The sequence below is a fragment of the Marmota marmota genome, unplaced genomic scaffold (genome assembly GCF_001458135.2).
Source record: "Marmota marmota marmota unplaced genomic scaffold, marMar, whole genome shotgun sequence".
Classification (NCBI taxonomy): Eukaryota; Metazoa; Chordata; class Mammalia; order Rodentia; family Sciuridae; genus Marmota; species Marmota marmota.
Genome location: NW_025999968.1, coordinates 5,757,105 through 5,777,520, shown reverse-complemented (window position 1 = coordinate 5,777,520; position 20,416 = coordinate 5,757,105). Strand labels below are relative to the sequence as shown.

The window sequence follows — 20,416 nt, the reverse complement described above, 5'->3', positions numbered from 1 at the left end:
AGTGTCTGAGGCTTTTGAAAGACATGATCTCTGAACAGCTTTAGTCAGGGCAAAGGAAAGGCTTTCCCAGAAGAGGGTGCATCTTGAATAAAGGCAAAGAGGCAAGAATAGCTGAGCATGTGTGAGGAATTACAAGAGCAGTTATGTTGAAACAGAGGTCAGAGTAGTTTATATTTTCACAACTGGAGGAAGGATTTGTTCTAGCCTCTTAACCACCTAATGAAGCCTGGAATGAGTCTCAATTCTCATTACTTTTACGGCTGTTGGTTGTCTGATGTTTTGGATAAGGTTGATTTTTATTGGTAGAAGTATGAGAGAAAGAGGGGGGAAGAGGGGGAGTGTGCACATGGAGCTTTGAACTTTTTATCCATCCAGTCCATCATTTACAGCTTCCTATACTCATCTCTAGGGCCCTGTGTTAGTCAACTTTTTATCACTTTGAGACAAAGATACCTGACAAGAACAACTTAGAGGAGGAAGAGTTTATTTTGGTTCACAATTTCACAGGTCTCAGTCCATGGTCATCTGACTCCATTGCTCTGGCCTCAGGTGAAGCAGAAGGTCATGGCAGAAGATCATGGTAGATGAAAGTAACTCAAATCTTAACAACCAGGAAGCAGAGAGCACAAAAAAAGCGGGGGTGGGGAGGGATATATATAATCCCCAAGACACACCCCCAGTGACCCATTTTCTCTAGCAATGTTCCACCTGCCTGGAGTTACACCCATTTAGTTCATTTAAATTATTAATCCATCAAGTGAGTTAATCCAATGATTAGGTTATAGCTTCCACTATATCATTTCACCTTTTACATTAACACAGGAGTTTTTCAGGGGCATCTTGTGTCCAAACCACAACATTCTGTCTTGTCCCCAAAAGCTCATGGCCATCTCATAATGTAAAATACATTAGTTCATTTCCAAGAGTCCTTATAATCTTAACAGTTCAAGCATGGCCCAAAAGTCCAAGTCCAAAGTCTCATCTGAGACTTAAGGCTAACTGTTGGTTGTAAGCCCTTGTAACAATCAAAAGCAGATTATGTATATCCAATATATATGGCACAGTGTTATGGTTTAGATATGAGATATGCCACAAAAGCGCCTGTGTGAGACAATGCAAGAAGTTTAGAGGTGAAACGGACTGTTATGAGAGTCTTAACCTAATCAGTGCATTAATCCACTTGAATAGATAGCAGGGTATGACTGGAGGAGATAGGACACTAAGGGTGTGACTTTGGGGTATATATTTTGTCCTTGGTGATAGGCAATATCTCTCTCTGCTTCCTGATTGTTATGTCCTGAGCTGCTTTCTTCATGTCCTTCTGCTCTGATGTTTTGCCTCACCTTGGATCCAGAGCATTGGAGATGGCTGTGTGTGGACTGAGATCTCTGAAAATATGAGTGCCAGATAAACTTTTCTTCATCTAAAATTGTTCTAGTCAGGTCTTTTTGTCACAGCAGTGAAAAAGCTGACAAAAACACACAGAGTAAACATTTTCATTATAAAAGGGAGGAATAGAGGCATAGGAAGAAGGGATGAGACCAAAGTAAGATCTAGCTGGGAAAATAGGTCCTGTAGCTCCACATCCAGCACTGAGGACTCACAGTGGTGAGATGTGATCTCCAAAGGGCTTGGGCAGCCCCACCTCTATGACCTTGCTGGTTGCATCCTACATGGTCTTTCTCTTGGGATGGCTCTCTCTGAGGCCAGCAGCTTTTCTCAGCTCCCAGTCCCTATCATTTTCATCTCTTAATTCCTGGGGTCTCCACTACAGCTTCAGCTTCACCTTCACAGCTTCATGCATAGCACTCTCAAGGGCAGCTGATAGGGATTCCAACCCTGCTATACTTTGCCTGGCCTCCTAAGCCTTCCTTTGAAATCTCAGCAGAAACCTCCATAACCCTTTAACTTCAGCATCCTGTAGTCCTCCAGAACCAGTGCCATGTAGAATGATACCAAAGTCTGCTGCAAGCTCAGGCAGTATCTGGGCCTCCTTGGATGATGGCTTTAGATAGCCTCTTTGTACCTGGGTGGCTGAACAAAATGAAACAAATTCTGAGGAAATAACTTTGTGGGTTCTGCTAGGTGAGCTGGGTGCCTCCATGATTTCTTTTCAAAGGCATTTTCACTTCTACACTCTTGAGCCTGCCATGGGTGTGGTCTTGCTGATTCAAGAGATATCCTCAAGGTATCTTTCCTATTGTCTTTGTGCAAAGTACTTGGCTTCTCCTTAGTGGCAGTAATACTTTCAATGACCACACCTTCCTTGTCCCCAATTTTACATACACTTTTCTGGCTGATTGCAAATTTTAAAAAATCTTTTCTGCTTTTTGTTCCCAATTATCACAGTAAACCTAACTAAAAAAGTTGCCAGCATTAGTCATAACACTGCCTGAATGCTGTGCTGCCTTAAAAATTTCCTCCACCAGATTAATCAGTCCATTACCTTTAAATTCAGCCTTACATAAAGTCTCAGGATGTGGGGAATCTGTAGAAAAGTTCTTTGCCAGAATCTAACATGAATGCTCTCTAATCTAATTCCCAAGAGAGTCTTCAATTCTATGAAACCTCATGAATATAATCCTTTACTATCGGCACTCCTGTGAGAATTCTGGTTTGCTGAGATCTTGCCAAAATTGTTCACTAAGTTTACAACATTCTAAGGCTTCTCCAGCCTGAATTATCAAAATGTTCCAAACTCCTTCTGCAAACCAGTTCCAAAGGCTTTTGAACCACATGGTCAGGTTAGTCACAGCACTTTCTGCACTTCTCAGTACCAATTCAGTCAGTTTTTTGTCACTCTGACCAAAATTCCTGAAAAGAACAACTTAGAGGAGGAAAAATTTATTTTGGTTCATAGTTTCAGAAGTTCACTCAATGGTCAGCCTGCTCCATTACTCTGGACCTAAGGTGAAGCAAAACCTCATGTTGGAATGGCCTCTTAGAGGAAACCTGTTCATCTCATGACAGCCAGGAAGCACAGAGAAAACATGAGGAGCCAGGGACAAAACACATAATCTCTAAGGCATGATTACAGTAACCATTTCCTCTAGTCAAGCCCACCTGTGTAGAGTTACCATCCAGTTCATCCATTTGAATTATTAATTCATCAATAGATTAATCCATTGATTAAGGTTACAGCTCTCCCAATCTAATCATTTTACCTCCTGCATTAACGTAGGAGCTTTTAGGAACACCTCATATCCAAATAATAATAGGCCCTCTCCCAGTCCTTGAACCCGTCTCCCACTTTTACCTGCTATTCACATCTTATCTCTCCTGTCTACACAACCATTTTCTGACTATCACATTTTAGTTCCTACTGTTCTACCCTACTGAAATGCTCTGCCCCCTGCATGGAAAGAAATAGGGCAAGTAAACAGCTAGACAATGATGAAAGTAGGTTGGTCAGAAAGGTGATATTTGAGCAGATATCTGAATGATGGGAAAGTCCAGGTCCTATGAATTCTCTGAAGCAGAAGTGAGCTTTGTTTGTCCAAAGAATAGAGGCAAGTGGGTCAGGAACACAGTAAACAAGGAGTAAAATGGGAAGAGATGAAGTCACAACAATACTTTCATATCAATGAGACACTGCTGAGGGGCTGGGGATGTGGCTCAAGCGGTAGCGCGCTCGCCTGGCATGTGTGCGGCCCGGGTTCGATCCTCAGCACCACATACAAAGATGTTGTGTACGCCAGAAACTGAAAAATAAATATTGAAATTCTTTCTCCCTCTCTCTCTCTCTAAAAAAATAAAAAAGATTTATTTAAAAAAAAAAGAGACACTGCTGAAATTTTATTTCTTGTTGATTGCATAGATTCCTACATTGATTTCATAACTTCAAACCCTGAAGAGAAACACTATCTTACAAACTATCTTAACTATACCATATATATCTTTACTATATCATTAACTATATGATATAGTTAAGATATACTTAAGATATCTTAACTATATCATTTGTTATAGTTTACCAATGACAGTGAATTATGAAAATGGGGAGGAAGACTGATCCAGGGAGCTGCCATGCATTATCTGTCTGCCTTGAATAATTCATCTACCCGCCTATAGCCTGTTTCCTTGCCTGAAAATGCAAATCATGAAATCTGCTCCCCACCCCTGGGTGACACTGTGATAAGATGGTTTGTTATGAAGCTACAATGAATCTCAGCCTCTATTCAATGGCTGAGAAACAGAAAGAAAACAAAGAAAGGCAAAAAGCATTTTAATAAAAATACATTCACAGTGACACTAACTAATAAATATTAGCTATTCTTTTGGACAAACCAGTGCATTACAATGATACCTTGCTTACTTTTCACAACAACCCTATAAAATAGGTTCTTTTGTTATCCTCATTTTAGAAAGGGGAATCAGGGAGGTTTTGAAAGGTTATTTGTCCAAAGTCACAGAGATATTGAGTCCTACCTTTCAGATTCTAAATCTGAAGCATTTTATTCAAAGGCAAACCTCTGAATACTCTCACTTATTGCATATTTATTTTAATTTATACAAAATCATAATCAACTTGCTTATCTGTTGCCAGACCACTGATTTCCAGTACCTGTAAATTAAACATGGATGAACGGTTTTTGCTAGGAGTCGGTATTCTAGTGTACTAAATTATGAAAACTAATAAAAAGAACAGAGATATGCATGCACAAGAGCGCGCATGTACACACACACACAAACACACACACACACACAACACACATACACATACTCCTACAAACAAATGAAAGCAACCAAAATAAATCTGAGGGCAGTGACAAAAGAGATATTTCTACACATCAAAACAGTCTTCACATCTCAAAACCCAGAGGCATCCTGAAAGCACCCACCACATTCACTGATGTTCATAAGGAATGATACCAAATCACCAAAAAGGATAGACTGTTTACTCTCAAAGGGAAGTGCATAATATTCAGAACATTTTTTGTACAAAATGCTTAAAATTAGAAATCAAAGAAAAAAATGTATTTATATAGACTACCTTATTTTCTAAAAATACTGGATTAAATTATTATTTTAAATATTAATATGATATACAGTATGATTCCAGGTATAAAAAGTTCTAAACCAGGCCAAAAACAAAAACAAAACAATAGCATAATAGCATTAAAGGCTGCATACTTAGGAGGGAAAAGTATAAAGGAAAGTTAGGAAGGGTTCACTGTAAAAGTCAGGAGAATAGTTTATCTTTGGGAGGGACTTATGATTGGGAAGGAGCTTAGCGGACTGTGATGTTCTATATCTTGACCTCAGTCATGGTGAAATGGATGTCTACTTTTTAAAAAAATGTTTTTAGTTGTAGATGGACACAATACCTTTATTTTATTTATTTACTTTTATGTGGTGCTGAGGATCAAACCCAGTGCCTCACACATGCTAGGCAATTGCTCTATTACTGAGCTCCACCCCCAGCCCTGGATGTCTACTTCTAATCAATTCATTAGACTGTATTATTTAGGTACTTTTCTGTATTTGTGTTATATTTCACAACTAATAATGTTAAAAAACTAATGAAGCAGACGGTATATTTACTTAGGTGTGTTGTGTGTAATCCGCATATTTGATCTCCTTGCTAGTCTCGGTGAGGTGAAGAGGGCAGGCCTCTTTCTCATTTTAAAGATGGGTTCCCCTAGAATCCCAGGGTGGTCAGTGTTTCCCTCTTACCCATATAGTCAGTGGATATGCTGGGACTCCCAACCCTGCCTGGTGTCTGAGGGCTTAGCTCTCCTTGCCTCCACCTCCTATTTCAAGACATATTCCAGTAGAAGAACATTTGTGAAGTCAGTGAATTTCTTTAAAGATCAAAACCTCACCTGTCACTATGTTCCACTGAGATCTCGTGCTTGTTCTGAGCATCAATCTTCACCTCTTTGACCACTGTAAACCAGGCTCTGAAAATCCTCTTCTGAAGGAAATGTACACAAAGTTTTCTCACTTGTTCCTCCAGATCAGTCATGTACTGGGGATAAGGACAGGAACAGAAGTGAGACAAATAATATCAATAGACAAAGAATTAGTGCAAATACCTGGACGCAGAGGCGCATGCCTGTAATCCCAATGGCTCAGGAGGCTGAGGCAGGAGGATCATGAGTTCAAAACCAGCCTCAGCAATGGTGAGGCACTAAGCAACTCAATGAGACTCTGTCTCTAAATAAAGTACAAAAAAGGGCTGAGTATGTGGCCCAGTGGTCGAGTGCCCCTGAGTTCAATCCGCGGTACCAAAAAAGAAAAAAGAAAAAAAAAAAGAATTAGAGCAAATAATATGAGAGAGAGAGAGAGAGAGAGAGAGAGAGAGAGAGAGAGAAACAGAGAACAGAAATATACAAAACAAAGGAACAAAGGATGCTAGAGGGATAAAGAAAAAAGAAGAATATGGAAGTCAAGATAATATCCTCTATAATGTATTATAAAAATAACAGAAACAGATGAGTAGGAACAGGTGTAAGATTGAGGGGTAGGTTTCTAATAAAATCATCTGGGAACTGTGAGAGAAAAAAATAAGAAGTATAAAAATGTGTTGATATCATATTACATGTACTTAGAATGTTATATACTAACAAAAATTGATCTGACATTTTAAAATTCATTTCAAAGCAATGAATTAGATTCACTACTATATAGTCTTCTTGAAAAAAATGTAATGACCACAGGTGTTCCACAGCCCGTTTAATTTTCTTATACAGGACTAAGCAGTGAGATATATTTAAAGTGTCCTTCCCACCAGGCCTGATGGTGCATGCCTATAATTCTAGCTACTCAGGAGGGAGAGGCAGGAGGATCACAACTTCAAGGCCAGCCTGGGAAACCTGATGAAGCCTTATCTCAAAAAGATCTGAGGATGTAGCTCATTGATAGAGTGCTTATGTTGCATGTGCAAGGCCTTGGGTTCAGTTCCTAGGACGGAAAGAAAAGTGTCCTTACCTGTAGCCAGCCCTGAAAGACTCTCCTAAGCAATATGTGGGAATAAAATTGATCTGCCTGGGCCATCTTCCTATTCAGACTGTCCTGACTACACTGGAACCAGGTCAGCAGGCATTTCCTTTGTAGAGCCAAAGAGTGATGTTCTTCTGCCACCTAGATATATTTTTAAGTGAGAAAAGGAAATTATTCCTTAAATTTTAAATCATTTAAGAAAACTTCAGCTTGTAGTATATGATACTGTATACTGCATTTAAGCAGTTCTTAGGGAAGAATAACCTTAAGGTATAGACAGTCTATGTCCCAGAAGTTTTGACTGCCCTGTTATTTGGAAGATATAGATACACATCATCATGCATGGCCCAATGCTGACTCCCTGAAGACCACTCCCTGACTGGCTGTTATAGAAATGGCATAAACAATCTCCAAAGCTGTCACTTCACTTCCATTGAGTTTTGGAGTGGGTGGATGGAAACATTCTTGGTTTGCTCTCCTGAAACAAGGACAGCAACTCCATAACAAACCTCTCTTTATTATGTACTTAACCACTGTTTAATTGAGAAAATGCCAATACTGTCAATTAGTTGTAATAAACTGTCACAAGCATTAAAATTTAGATATTATCAATAATTCACAAACCATTTGTAGAAAAATAACATGATGAGCATTAACGTCTTAGCAACTCAAAAGGCAAAGAGTATCATTCTATCAAAAAAAATACAACTTGCCGTTTATAGATTTTATAAAGTATTGTTGTTTTCTGTATTGTTTTATTCTTTCAAGAGACATAAGAAAAAAACCCTCTCTCTTAGTTCTCTCCAGGCAATGAAATATTTTCTAAGTCTTTTCTTAGTCATTCATCCCTGTGAATATGACTGATCCAAGCAAACCTTTTGGTAGTCATATTTATTGGCCAAAATGAACATCACAGGGGTACTCTGTGGTATATACAAGCCTGGAAGCCAACGTTTCATCTATTTGAACTTCATGATCACACACTTGAATACTCTGTTCCATGCAGTGGATAAATTTATGAGAGAAATTTCAGTGGTATTCAATTTCATATGTCTCTGTGATAGAGGCCTTGCACATGCTGGTTCCAGTATGCTTTCACCTGGCACTGTGAAATCATATTACAAATGTTATATATATATACACTAACAAAAATTGATCTGACATTTTAAAATTCATTTCAAAGACTATAAAGTAGTGAATCTAATTCATTGCTTTCCCCCCCTCAATGACCTTGATTGTGGCTCTATGACTTGCATTGTCCAGTGAAATATTAGTGGGCAGCAGAGGTTTCATATAGGTTTACATAATTTGGCTTGGTCTTTTGTGTATCTGACAGCTGCCAGGTGAAAGCATGCTGGAACCAGAATGAGGTATGGGGAGAGACCTAAACTCAACACACAACTAGCCCACAGACATGTGAGTGAGAAATAAATTCTTGGAAGCCACTGATATTAGGCAAAGTTATCACAGTAGAACCTCATACACACCTGATAACCTTTTCTGTTTCTTAAATTCTGCTAAAATTACTAGAAGTCTCTGTTCCTCTTACCTTGAAGATCTCTAATAAAAATGTTTTCTAATTTTTTCCAACCTGCTAAATTAGAAAGTCTTTAAAAGATTAAATACAAACTCTTATCCCAAACAAATAAATACACACACTTAAATAATTTATCTTTTGGACTTTTAAATCACCAAACTCCTCCTAAAGCCTAGTTTTGATACTTGTGCTATTTGAAGAAGTTGTTTTCTAATTTTGAGGGTGAGGGTAAGAGTGGGACACTGCACCTGGGTGTTTTGTTTGCTTTGCATTCTCAATCTCTTCCAAGGTTCTAGACCTTTTTTTCTCAGCAAGAGCTTTTTATAATGTTCTGTGGCTACTGCTTCCAACTCTTGGTTCCTTTTAATTCTCTTCTGTTTCTCTAGTTCTTTCTGCAAAAAAAATAATGAAGTAAAAATGCCATGATGAAAACACTAAGGAATTTCAACAAGAAGTTAAAGTATTTAATTTGAACATGAAACAGTATGTTAATCATTATAAAAGAGCTCTGGAATATTTTTCAAAAGAAGAATCAGTTCTGCTTAAAAGGTCAGAAAAAGTTGGTTATAAGCTCTACAAGAATGAGTATTAAGTATATTCTTGGGTTTACATTTAGTACTGTTCACAGAAATGGTTTACCTCTATCTAAATTACTAAAAAGTAAACATCTAGTCAAGAGACATCAGGAATTTTCCCTCATTTTAATGGAAAACCCAATGTAACTCCCTCATTTATGTTATGAGGTACAGATTGTGTATAAATAATGCTATTCAAATGTAAAGATACTCCATTAAAAAATTCCAGAAGTATAATCTCATTACCAATCTTTCTTTTTTAAGTGATGAACAATAAGTCCAGAGGCAAGTTAAAAAGTACTTGATTATCATTAAGCAGCTTTCCTTCCTCCTCTGAGGAGAAAGAGAATCCTGGTGATGCAATGAGGGAAAATACCCCACGTTCTGAACAGGAGAAACGCACCAAGTGGTATGCCTGGGAAAGGTGACAGACACTGCCAGGTACAGTGGTGTGTGTCTGTAATTGCAGCAGCCTTGGGAGGCTGAGGCAGGAGGATGGCAAATTCAAAGCCCAGCCTCAGCAACTTAGTGAGGCACTAAACAAATTAGTGAGACTTAATCTCAAAATAAAAAATGAAAAGGGGAGCTAGAGAAGGATAGAGGTACTTTGGATTAGATAGAGGGGAGTGAAAGGAGGAGAGGGATTATGGAGGTAGGAAGGACAGTAGAATGAATTGGACATTAATACCCTATGTGCATACATGATTATATGATCGGTATAATCTACATCATGTACGACCAGAAGAATGAGAAGTTATACTCCATTTATGTATGATGTATCCAAATGCATTATACTGTCATATATAACTAATTAGAAAAAATTTTAAAAGTAGGGGCTAGGGCTGTGGCTCAGTGGCATATCACTTGCCCAGCATTCATGAGGCATTGGGTTCGATCCTTAGCACCACGTTAAAAAAAATAAACAAACAGACAAAATAAAGTAATGCTGTCCATCTACAACTACAAAAAAACTGAAGATAGAAAAAGGGGGCTGGGGATGTAGTGGTTAAGCATCCATCCTTGGGTTCAATTCTGGTAAGGAAAAAAGAGAGAGAGAGAGAGAGAGAGAGAGAGAGAGAGAGAGAGATAATAGAAACTTAATGCTCTACCCTACAGATATTATTCATCCTTTTCTATTTTAGTACAAATAGTTTATAATAAAAAGTGAGAGAAATGGTAAATGATAGTAAGTAACCTGCTATGAAAGATTCAAGAGTAACCGCAAAGATTGCACACTGCCTTCTTTGCAGCTGTCATCTATGGAGTATAAATATGAAATCATTTCTTTTTCTTTACATAATTTCATGTCAAGAAAAGGGTAGTGGCCAGGTGTGGTGGTGCAGGCCTGTAATCCCAGCAGCTCAGGAGGCTGAGGCAGGAGGATCACGAGTTCAAAACCAGTCTCAGCAACTTGGCAAGGCCCTAAGCAATCATCGAGACCCTTACTCTAAAAAATTACAATAAAAGGGCTGGGAATGTGGTTCAGTGGTTAGGTGCCCCTGAATTCAATCTCCAGTACAAAAAAAGAAAGAAAAGAAAAGGGGTAGTGGTGAATTGGCTGATTTGACAAGCTTCTTTATGTGCCTGAGACTACTATAAGAAAAAAATTAGAGCACTGGAACATTTCTAATATGGAAAGGAGAATTGCTCTACTCTCCCAATGCAAATGACCCATTTCTGTACAAGTTCCTGAAAATGGAATATCCAGATTTTCTAAAGCATTAGGCCAAAATAACCTTTATAATACCCAGGCACTTGAGATATTTGTTGAATGGAATGGTCAGAAATAAAAATTGCTTACAACAATATTCATATGAATAGTAACAGGAAGCTGAGGGTTAAACATGAGGAAAACAGAAAAACTGTACATCCACAGAAATGTTCCTGTGGTATCAAAGCAGCTGCTGCAAGTTTGCAGATAGAAATTTAACCTGGACTATAGCCCTCTGGAGAAGTCCTTGGGCTCAGTGAAAAAAACCTGTTCACACATACACAGAAATGATAGTCCAACTATCCTTTTAGCCTTGTAACTCTATGACTGGTGTTCTAGGCTCCAAAAGGAAAATGGTTTTTAGATAGATTGCTGGGGAAAAAAACAGACTTTAAGAAAAGTCTGTATTTCCAGGCTGGAGTTTGTGGTTCAGTGGTAGAGCACTTGCCTAGCATGCGTGAAGCCCTGGGGTTTGATCCTCAGCATCACATAAAAGAATAAATAAATAAATAAAGTTAATAATAAATCTTTATTTCCACAGAAAAATATATAGAGAAATATTAAATAAGAGTTCTGCTTAAGTTAAAAATTTAATTGAAATGTGTATTTCCTCCACTGGTTATACACATTGATCAACTCCATTAGTATTATATTTTCCATTTCCTTATACATGTCCATAATAGTAGCTGCATCCACAACTGCTTGTGAAGATGATATGATGCTATGTGCTTTGAGATAATTCTTATATTTGGGATCTGGACAGCTAGGGTTTCAAAGAGCTCACTGTTCACTCAGGCTAAAAAAGGCTACTAAATATCAGTTTCTTTTTGACTTAGTGGTTTACATAATTATAAATGACATAAAAAGAAAAAGGCTCATAGCCACGTGCGGTAGCACATGCCTGTAATTGCAGCGGCCTGGAGGTTGAGGCGAGAGGATGGCAAGTTCAAAGCCAGCCTCAGTAACTCAGTGAGGCCCTAAGCAACTTAGTTAGATCTTGTCTCAAAACAAAAAATAAAAAGGGCTGGTGATGTGGCTCAGAGGTTAAGTGCCCTGGATTCAATCCCTGGTACCAAAACCAAACCAAAATCCGAAGACTCATTTAAATGCATATCTATGTCAGCTACTGTCTTGAGAAAAAGACCAGGGTAGCTTATGTACAGAAAAGTACAGGTAATTGACGCTGCTCCAAAACAAATTTCTTCCTCACTACTGGCTCATTTCCATCACATAAACATGTACTGGTATTTACCATCTTTAAAATACAAACAAAGCCAAGAAACAATTATCAACAACAACAACAACAAAATCCTTCTCTGGATGTGATGGCTCTCTATATTCACAGGCTATGTTCTCCACCATTTTTCTTCAACCCACTAAAATGTGGCTCCTATCCCAGAACACCACTGAAAGCACTCTTGTCCAGGTCATGAACGATCTCCATGTTCCCAAACCAAAGAGGCATTTGTCTGCTCTCTTCTTAATAGAGCTCAGTAACATTTTCCCAGGTTAACTGCCACCACTCCCCTAACACAAATACTTTTTTCTTTTAGCATTGGGTTTTAAATTTTTCTGGTTTTCCTTCTACCTAACACCTCTTCATCTACTAATATAATATTGGACTCAGTCCTGGACTCTCATCTCTTTTTCTTCTTTGTTTTCTTTTCATGGTGCTAGGGGTTGAACCCAGTGCCGTACACATGCTAGGCAAGCACCCTGCCACTGAGCTATATGCCCAGCCCTCAACTCTTCTCTACTCAGACATTCTCCAGGCACTTCCAGAGCATGAAAAACACTGAATTTTTTTTTTAAAAAATATTTATTTTAGTTGTAGTTGGACACAAACCTTTATTTTATTTATTTATTTTTATGGTGTTCTGAGGATCAAACCCAGGGCCTCACACATGCTAGTTGAGTGCTCAACCGCTGAGCCACAACCCCAGCCCTGAAATGTTTTTGTGACTAGCAGAGATACTTTACTGTAATTTTGATGTCCAGGCTTATATATCCAATATGAATATCTCATAGGCATCCCCACATGTGACATGTGGACATTGTGAGAGCCTCCGCAACATCTAGCTGCTCAAATATCACCTCCTTGGAGAGGTTTCTCCATTTTGCTTCAACCATTATTTCTCTCCCTCCCTATTTTTTAAAATTTTTGAGTTGTTTATTGCCTGTTTTCCCAAATTAGCATAGAAGATTTGTGAAGGAAGGTCTGTTGTTGGTCTTATTCACTGCTCTATTCTATCCCAATGGTCTCCTATCTGATTTCATGATTCTTTTTTTTTTTCTCCTTTCTTTTTCCTCCAGCTTCCACACATGAGAGACAACATACAACACTCCTCAGATTTTCTGAGTCTGGTTTATTTTACTTAATTTGATACTCTACAGACTATCAATTTTCCTGCAAATTTGCCTGGTCTTTTCTGATAAAATTATTTTTAATCACAAGCTTCAAGTATCTATCAATAAAATGTATATTTATACAGCCACAAAAGTTATTGCCTGACACATATTACTAGAAAGTAAGTATCTGATAAAAACAGAGCAAAGGGATGTTATTTTCAGGGAGTTGTGGTGTGAGACCTATGAGTGGCCATTATACTGCTGCAGCTGACATGTTCTCCTGCCCCAGTCCAGACATGTCTTGCCTCTTGCATCCCTCTCAATACAGAGGACAAGTTTGCCACAGGCCTATCCTTGAGGAATTCCTCCAGGTCATTTGTCCTTAAACTGATGTCACAAAACCCTACACACAAATAACTGAGTTTATCTTACATTTTCTATCCAGAGAAGTATATGTGATTGTCTCAGAGACCTTCTCCATCATATCAATAGCAGGGTTGCCCATCTGTTTAATTAGAAAATATGGCACCTCTGCTGGACAATTTGCTCTGAACTCAGTAGAAATTTTCCCAGTTTCAAGAGGTGAAGCAGTGTTTTATCAGCTTTGCCTCACTGTGACCAAAAGACCTGACAAAAACAACTTAGAGAAGGAACAGTTAATTCTGGCTCACAGTTTAGAGTTTCAGTTCATGGTCAGCTGACTCCATAGCTCTGGGACCAACGTGAGGCAGAACATTATGGCAGAAGGGTGTGGCAGAGGAAAGCAATTTAGGACATGGTAATCAGGAAGCAGAGAGAGCTCCACTTGCCAAGGACAAAATATAAATCCTAAAGGTACTCTTACTTTCTCTAGCCACACCCCTACCTGCCTGCCCACAGTTACCACACAGTTAATCTATATCAGTGGATTAGCCCACCAATTAGATTGCACTTCTCATAATCTAATTTCTCTAAAAATTCTTGTATTGTTTCACACGTGAGCTTTTGGGGGGACACCTCATATCTAAACAAGCAGATTTCCATCAAACATATCCAGTCACATAATCTGATTCAGAGAAGTCATTGGTTCAGAAGTGCCATTATCTTTTTGACATCCAGAGGAATAACATTAATATGGTCTTGGAGGTTGTTTACCAGGAACAAATATATATAAAATGTATAAGAAAGTAAGCAATTGCTTGTGCAGAATGTGATGCCTCAAAAGGACTAAGACCACATGATAAACTGGATGGGAAGCATACTGTGTAGATTATCCTTACACAGATGGAAAAGAAGACAATTGCCAAGTACATTTTAAATCTAAAGCTACTCTTAAAGAAGCCTCAAGCATAGCAAGTCTGCAAATGTGTAGATCTCAATTTAGATAGCTACAATTGACTGACTAAATGGAAACTAGTCTATGTGACAAAATCTTTTTGTCTATTGCTATGGACTGACATTCCTAAAAAAGGGGTTTGGACTTGAGATAATGAGTGAAATAAAACTATCTCTTGGCTGGTACATATTTTTCATTATTCTTGGTCTGTACAAGCAATTTGGTTCCAACAACAACAAAAGCAGGGCAGACATAAAATTAATGTCTTTTTGTGAACTGATCAGATGTGAAGCCATCCCTAATTCTGGAGACAGGGACTCAACTGAGGCAGCAGAATCTACCAGATACCATATGAGTCATAAGATGAGATATTTTGGTGAACTGCTGGAGGTTAAGAATACACCAGCAGGAGAAGAGTGGAGCTCCTGGGGGGTAACAGTCATGGTGGTGTTTCCCACTCTTATACCCGTTTTTTTTCTCTAGAAACTCCACTAGACTTTCACAGAGGAGATCAGGGAGGATTCAGAGAAAATTCCCACCATGGTTCTAGCTGAGAAAGAAGAAGAACAACAACACTTGCAAATCTACCCAGACCATTCTCTGTCGGGAAACTGGAGGCTCCATCCCATGGCGCCACCTGACAACATTGGTGGAATGCACTCAGCTGGGGGAGAGGCACTCAGGAAACTCTTTCCAGACAAGACCCCCCCTGCTCCCATTTCACCAGGGGAAGGGACTTTAAGGTCACAGATTGAGATAGGTGGATACCACTGCATCTAAAAGAAGTAAATAGGGGTTCAAAAAAATTTTACCCTTAGAGTAGGAACAGGAATTCTTGTGAGTGCTCAATGAGGTATACTCCAAAGACAAATGTAGTCGAATAGAGAATGTTTCCTCTTATCCATACCCTACCACTACACTAGTACAAACCTCCAATAAGATTACTGGATTTAAGGGAGAACTATAAGAGACAGAACTTCTCTGGGGAGCAGCACAAAGAGAAAACCCAAAGCCAAAAGAGAAGATAAATAAAAAGTCACTAGAGGAAACTGAAGTCTCTGGTGCCCATGGTGACATCAAACCTCAACAGTGGTAACTATAACAACAATAAACATCAAACACAGCCCAATTCTTGGCTAGATTAATACAAATCTCCATACTAAGGGCCTATTTACCCCAGTTTCTATTGTTCTTAACAAAATAGCTGACTTTCAACAAAAAATGCAAGACACACCAAAAGACAAAAAATAAACACAATTTGAAAAGGCAGTGTCTTATCAGAATAAGACATTCACATGACAGAGGTGTTGGAACTATCAGAAGGAGAATTTTAAGTAACTCATGACAATAATATTAGAGGATCTAATGGTGAAGATAGACATCATTCATTATCAGGAATTTTAGCAGACATGAAAACAATATGCTTCAAACTAAAAATGCTAAAAAATAAAAATCACAAGGTACCAGAGATGAAGAGAGCCTTCAATGGGTTTATCACTAGATGAAACACCTGAAGAAAGAATCAGGTAACATGAAAATAGGATAACAGAAATTACACAAACTGAAAAGGAAAAAGAGTGACAAACAAGTTCATCTGTCAGCTGTGGGGCAATATGAACCAATTTAACACTGGAATAACTGGAAACTCAAAAGGAGAATAAAAAGAATGGGCTAGGTCAAATATTTGAAGAACTAATTGTTAAATATATTCCCAAATTAGTGACAGAATGTAAGACCATATATCTGAGAATCTTAAGACTACTGTGAAAGTAAACAAACCAATCAACAAACCAATCATATTTAGATATATCATATTTTAAAAGCTAAAAACCAAAGACAAACACAAAGTCTTAAAGGCAGCTTGGGAGGAAAACCCACATTACCTACTGTTATGGAGTAAAAGTGTCCCCCCAAAGTTAATATGTTAAAACACTAATGCCTAGTGTGGCTGTATTTGGACAAGAGGCCACTAAGGAAGTAAGGTTAAATAAAGTCCTAAGGGTAGGAACCTTATTAGAATTAGTGTCCTTAAATGAAGAGATTCCAGAGAGGTTTCATGCTTTCTCTCTTCATGCACATGCACCAAGGAAAAGTCATGGAGGGAAGATGCAGTGAGAATGAGGCTATCTCAAAGCCAGGTAGATAGCCTTTAATAAAAACCAACCACAAAGGCACTCTGATCTTGGACCTCTACAACTGTGATTAAAATGAGTTTCAATTGGTTAAGCCATCTGGTCCATGGTATTTTGTTATAGCACCCCAAGCAGAATAGCATATCTACAAAACAACAAAGATTAACAATTACAGCAGACTTCTTGTAAGAAATTAGGCAAACAAGAAGACTATAGGATAACATCTTTCAAGTTTTAAAGTAAAAAATTGTCAACATAAAATTCTGTATCCAGAAAAAGTAACTTTCAAAAGTGAAGGAAATTCCAATGTGTTGGAACTAGAGACAGTCGTGCTAAGTGAAATAAGCCAGTCCCCAAAAACCAAAGCCAAATGTTCTCTCTGATATGCGAATGCTAACTAACAATGGGGATTGGGGTAGGGAAAAATAGTACTTTGGATTAGATAAAGGGGAATGAAGATAAGGGAAGAGGGATGGGAATAGGAAAGATAGTAGAATGAATTGGACATTATTTTCCTATGTTCATATATGAATACTTGACCAATGTAATTCCACTTCATTACAACCATAACAATAAGAAGTTGTTCTCCATGTATGTATAATATGTCAAAATACATTCATGTATAACTAGTAAGAATTTTAAAAAGAGAGTTAAAAAAAGTAAAGGAAAAAAATAAGACTTTCTCAGTATTTATTTCAATGTAAATTCCCTCAGTTTTTATTTAACTGACAGAAGATCTATCCTACAAGACATATTAAAGAAAGTTCTACCCACAGAAAGAATATTATATATTAACATTATATCTTAATTATTATTAAGTGAAAGAATTTATATCTATACAAAGAAATAAAGAACATCAGAAATGGAAGAAATGGAGGCAAGGTAAAAGACAACTGCTTAAAGCAATATCTTTAACAAGGAATTGGGTATTTACAGCATAAATAAAAGCAAAATTTGACATATGACAAGAATAGCACAAGGGATATGAGAGAGTAAATGGAAATATATGTATGTAAGGATCTTTCACTACATGTAAAGTTTGAAGGTAGAAAGGGATCATTTACAAATATATTGTAAACACTAGGCAACCACTAAAAATGTTTTTAAAAGAAATGTAAATAATAACTCCATAGAGGAGGTAAAATGGAAGTATAGAGATGCTCAAATAAAACCAAAGAAGGTGGGAGATGGAAAGGAGGAAATTTACAATGAGCAAGTCGGTAGATTTTCACCAAATTATATCAATATCACTTTATGTTAATGGCATAAAAATAATGTAAGTCTGTTAAAGGACAGATTATCATAATGGATATTAAATCAACACAGGTACATAATGTCTGAAAGAAACTCAATTTATAACACTTAGATACAAGTTTTTTCCAAAATGTATATATGTACCTAATAACAGATTTTCAACATACATTAAAAGGTCTTCACAGATTTTAAAAGTGTCATAAAACAGATATGAAAGGAGAAGTAGACAAAGATGCAACTTTAAGCCAGAGACTTTCCTGTCTCAATAACTGTTAAAACAAGTAGGCACAAAATCAGTAAAGATATAGATGATCTGAACAACACAAGCAATGTGACTTAATTGATATTTATAAAGCACACCATATAATATAACACTACATATTCTTCTCAAGTACACATGGAATATTAACCAAGATGATCATATTGTGGGCCATAAAACAAAACTTTTAAAATTCATTCAATGTACATTCATGTACCATAATGAAATTAAATTATAAATCAATAGAAAGTTATCTGGGGAATTCCCAATGTTTGAAATTTAAAAAAATATACTTCTAAAAACCCATAGGACAAAGAGAAAGTCTCAAGAATAGTTTGAACTAAATGAGATAAAATATCAAAATATTACTTGATATGCCAGGTAAAGAGAAAGGGAAATTTATAGCACTAAATGCATCTGTTATAAAAGGACAAATGTGTGAAATGAATAATTTAAGCTTCTGCCTTAGGGAATCAGGGAAAACAGAATAATAAGCAAGCAGAAAGAGGGAAGTGACAAAAATTAAGCAGAAATTAGAGAAACTGAAAATGGGAAAAGGCCAAAGAAAATCAATGAAATTACAAGGTGTTTCTTTGAGGAGAAATAAAATTGATAACAAAGGCAAAAAGAGAAAAGATACAAATTACTGTAGCAGAAGCTCACAGACATTAAAAGGGTCATAAGAGAATACTATAAGCTCTATTCCAAGAAATTAAAAAACTTAGATAAAATGCTCAAATTCCTTGAAGTATTCAAACTACCAAGATTCACTCAAGAAAAAGGGGGAAAACACAAGGGCCCTTGGTGACATTGGAAAACTGAATTTTAATTAAAAAAAAAAGTGAAGCTAAAGATAAATGGAACTATATATAAATACTGTATTGTAGTTGGCAAATTTCTTGTGTGGGGTATAAACTAACAATTCTAATTGCTTTATACCTATATTGGAAATGTACAACTAAGTAAATAATGGGTAGGTTGTGGGAGCCAGGTTTCAGAGAAGGCATTTACAAATAAGCAAGAAAGGAAGGATAGAATAAACCTTCTTGTATGAATTAGAGCTGGAGACAGAAGTATGAGCTCATGTTTAGTGCTCTCTCTGGCGCTCGCTCTCTCTCTCTCTCTCTCTCTCTTTTAGATATATATATCTAAAGTCCACCTAAAAAGTCCACCTAAAAGAGCTTCCAATGCTAACCAAAGCCAGAACAATTTGATCAACAAAATAAGTAACAGCATTTTTGTCACCCAAAGTACAAAATAAATAGACAGGAATTCTACTTATTTAAATAAACAATTGGATGACTGAACAAATAAATGGAGAAACAAAAATAAGCCTTCTTCAAAGACGAATTCCAAATAATGTAGGTAGATACTCCTCCCTTCAGCACGTGAAGCTTAATTTTCCTTCCTCCCTGCCCTGAGAGTATACCAAACTTAATGATTATTTCCAAAGGATAGAGTACGAAAAGGGAAAAATGATAACTTTACAGGGAGAAACCTGTCAAGCACTACCTAAACTAGCTTGTCAAGATGAACATCACCTTAGTATTGCCAAAAGAAAAAGGGGGAAGAGGGGAAAGAGGAGGGGGGAATATGAACAGAGAAGAACAGAAGTAGACATATTAAAATATTAAGACATTAAAAGGGCTGGGGTTGTGGCTCAGTGGCAGAGTGCTTGCCTGGCATATCTGAGGCACTGGGTTTGATTCTCAGCATCACATATAAATAAATAAATAAAAGTCCATTAACAACTAAAAATAATTTTTTAAAAAAGATATTACAGGTAGTTAATTCTTAGTGCTGAACTCAGAGATACTTTTCCATCTTCTTTGTATTTCTCAAATTTGTTACAATGAACAGATATGAGAGGGAAATTTTTTTGTATTTTATATTTTGAAAATTATCTCAATCATTTATAATGGTATGACCCCAAGTTGATCCATGGTGTGTTACTGGGTGCTTTATAAAAAAATAGAGTCTGTAGTCAGATACATGTGACTACCTGGAACACTGTGTCCCTCTTCTGAGATTCAAAATATCTGATAACTTGTAAAAAGGCTTTGAGAAGTTCACTGATAAAGAAACTTGTTTAACTATGTCTTATTTCTTCTGGTATATTTTGCTCCAAGTGTGCAATCATTCATTCATTCATTCATTCATCATGTATTTTCTGAGTGCCTACTACATGTCAGCCAATACAATAGTGAACAACACCAGGCTTCTCCCTTTACTGTTATGGAGATTACAGTTTAGTTGGAGACAGAGAAATGAAAAAAAGCCACAAAACAGAGACATAATTATTAGCATCAGTAATGCTCTGAAGGACACTTCAGAGGAAT

The 20,416-nt window shown here is 37.2% G+C and overlaps 1 protein-coding gene across 1 annotated transcript in view; it reads right to left on the bottom strand.

The window, feature by feature from the left end:
• Nucleotides 1–20,416, bottom strand: part of Ccdc191 (coiled-coil domain containing 191) — a 75,539-nt gene that overhangs the window by 2,181 nt on the left and 52,942 nt on the right. Inside the window, 3 exon segments of the mRNA XM_015478265.2 lie at nt 5,826–5,971; nt 6,934–7,086; nt 8,731–8,874. Of these exon segments, the coding sequence (XP_015333751.2) occupies nt 5,826–5,971; nt 6,934–7,086; nt 8,731–8,874 (443 nt within the window).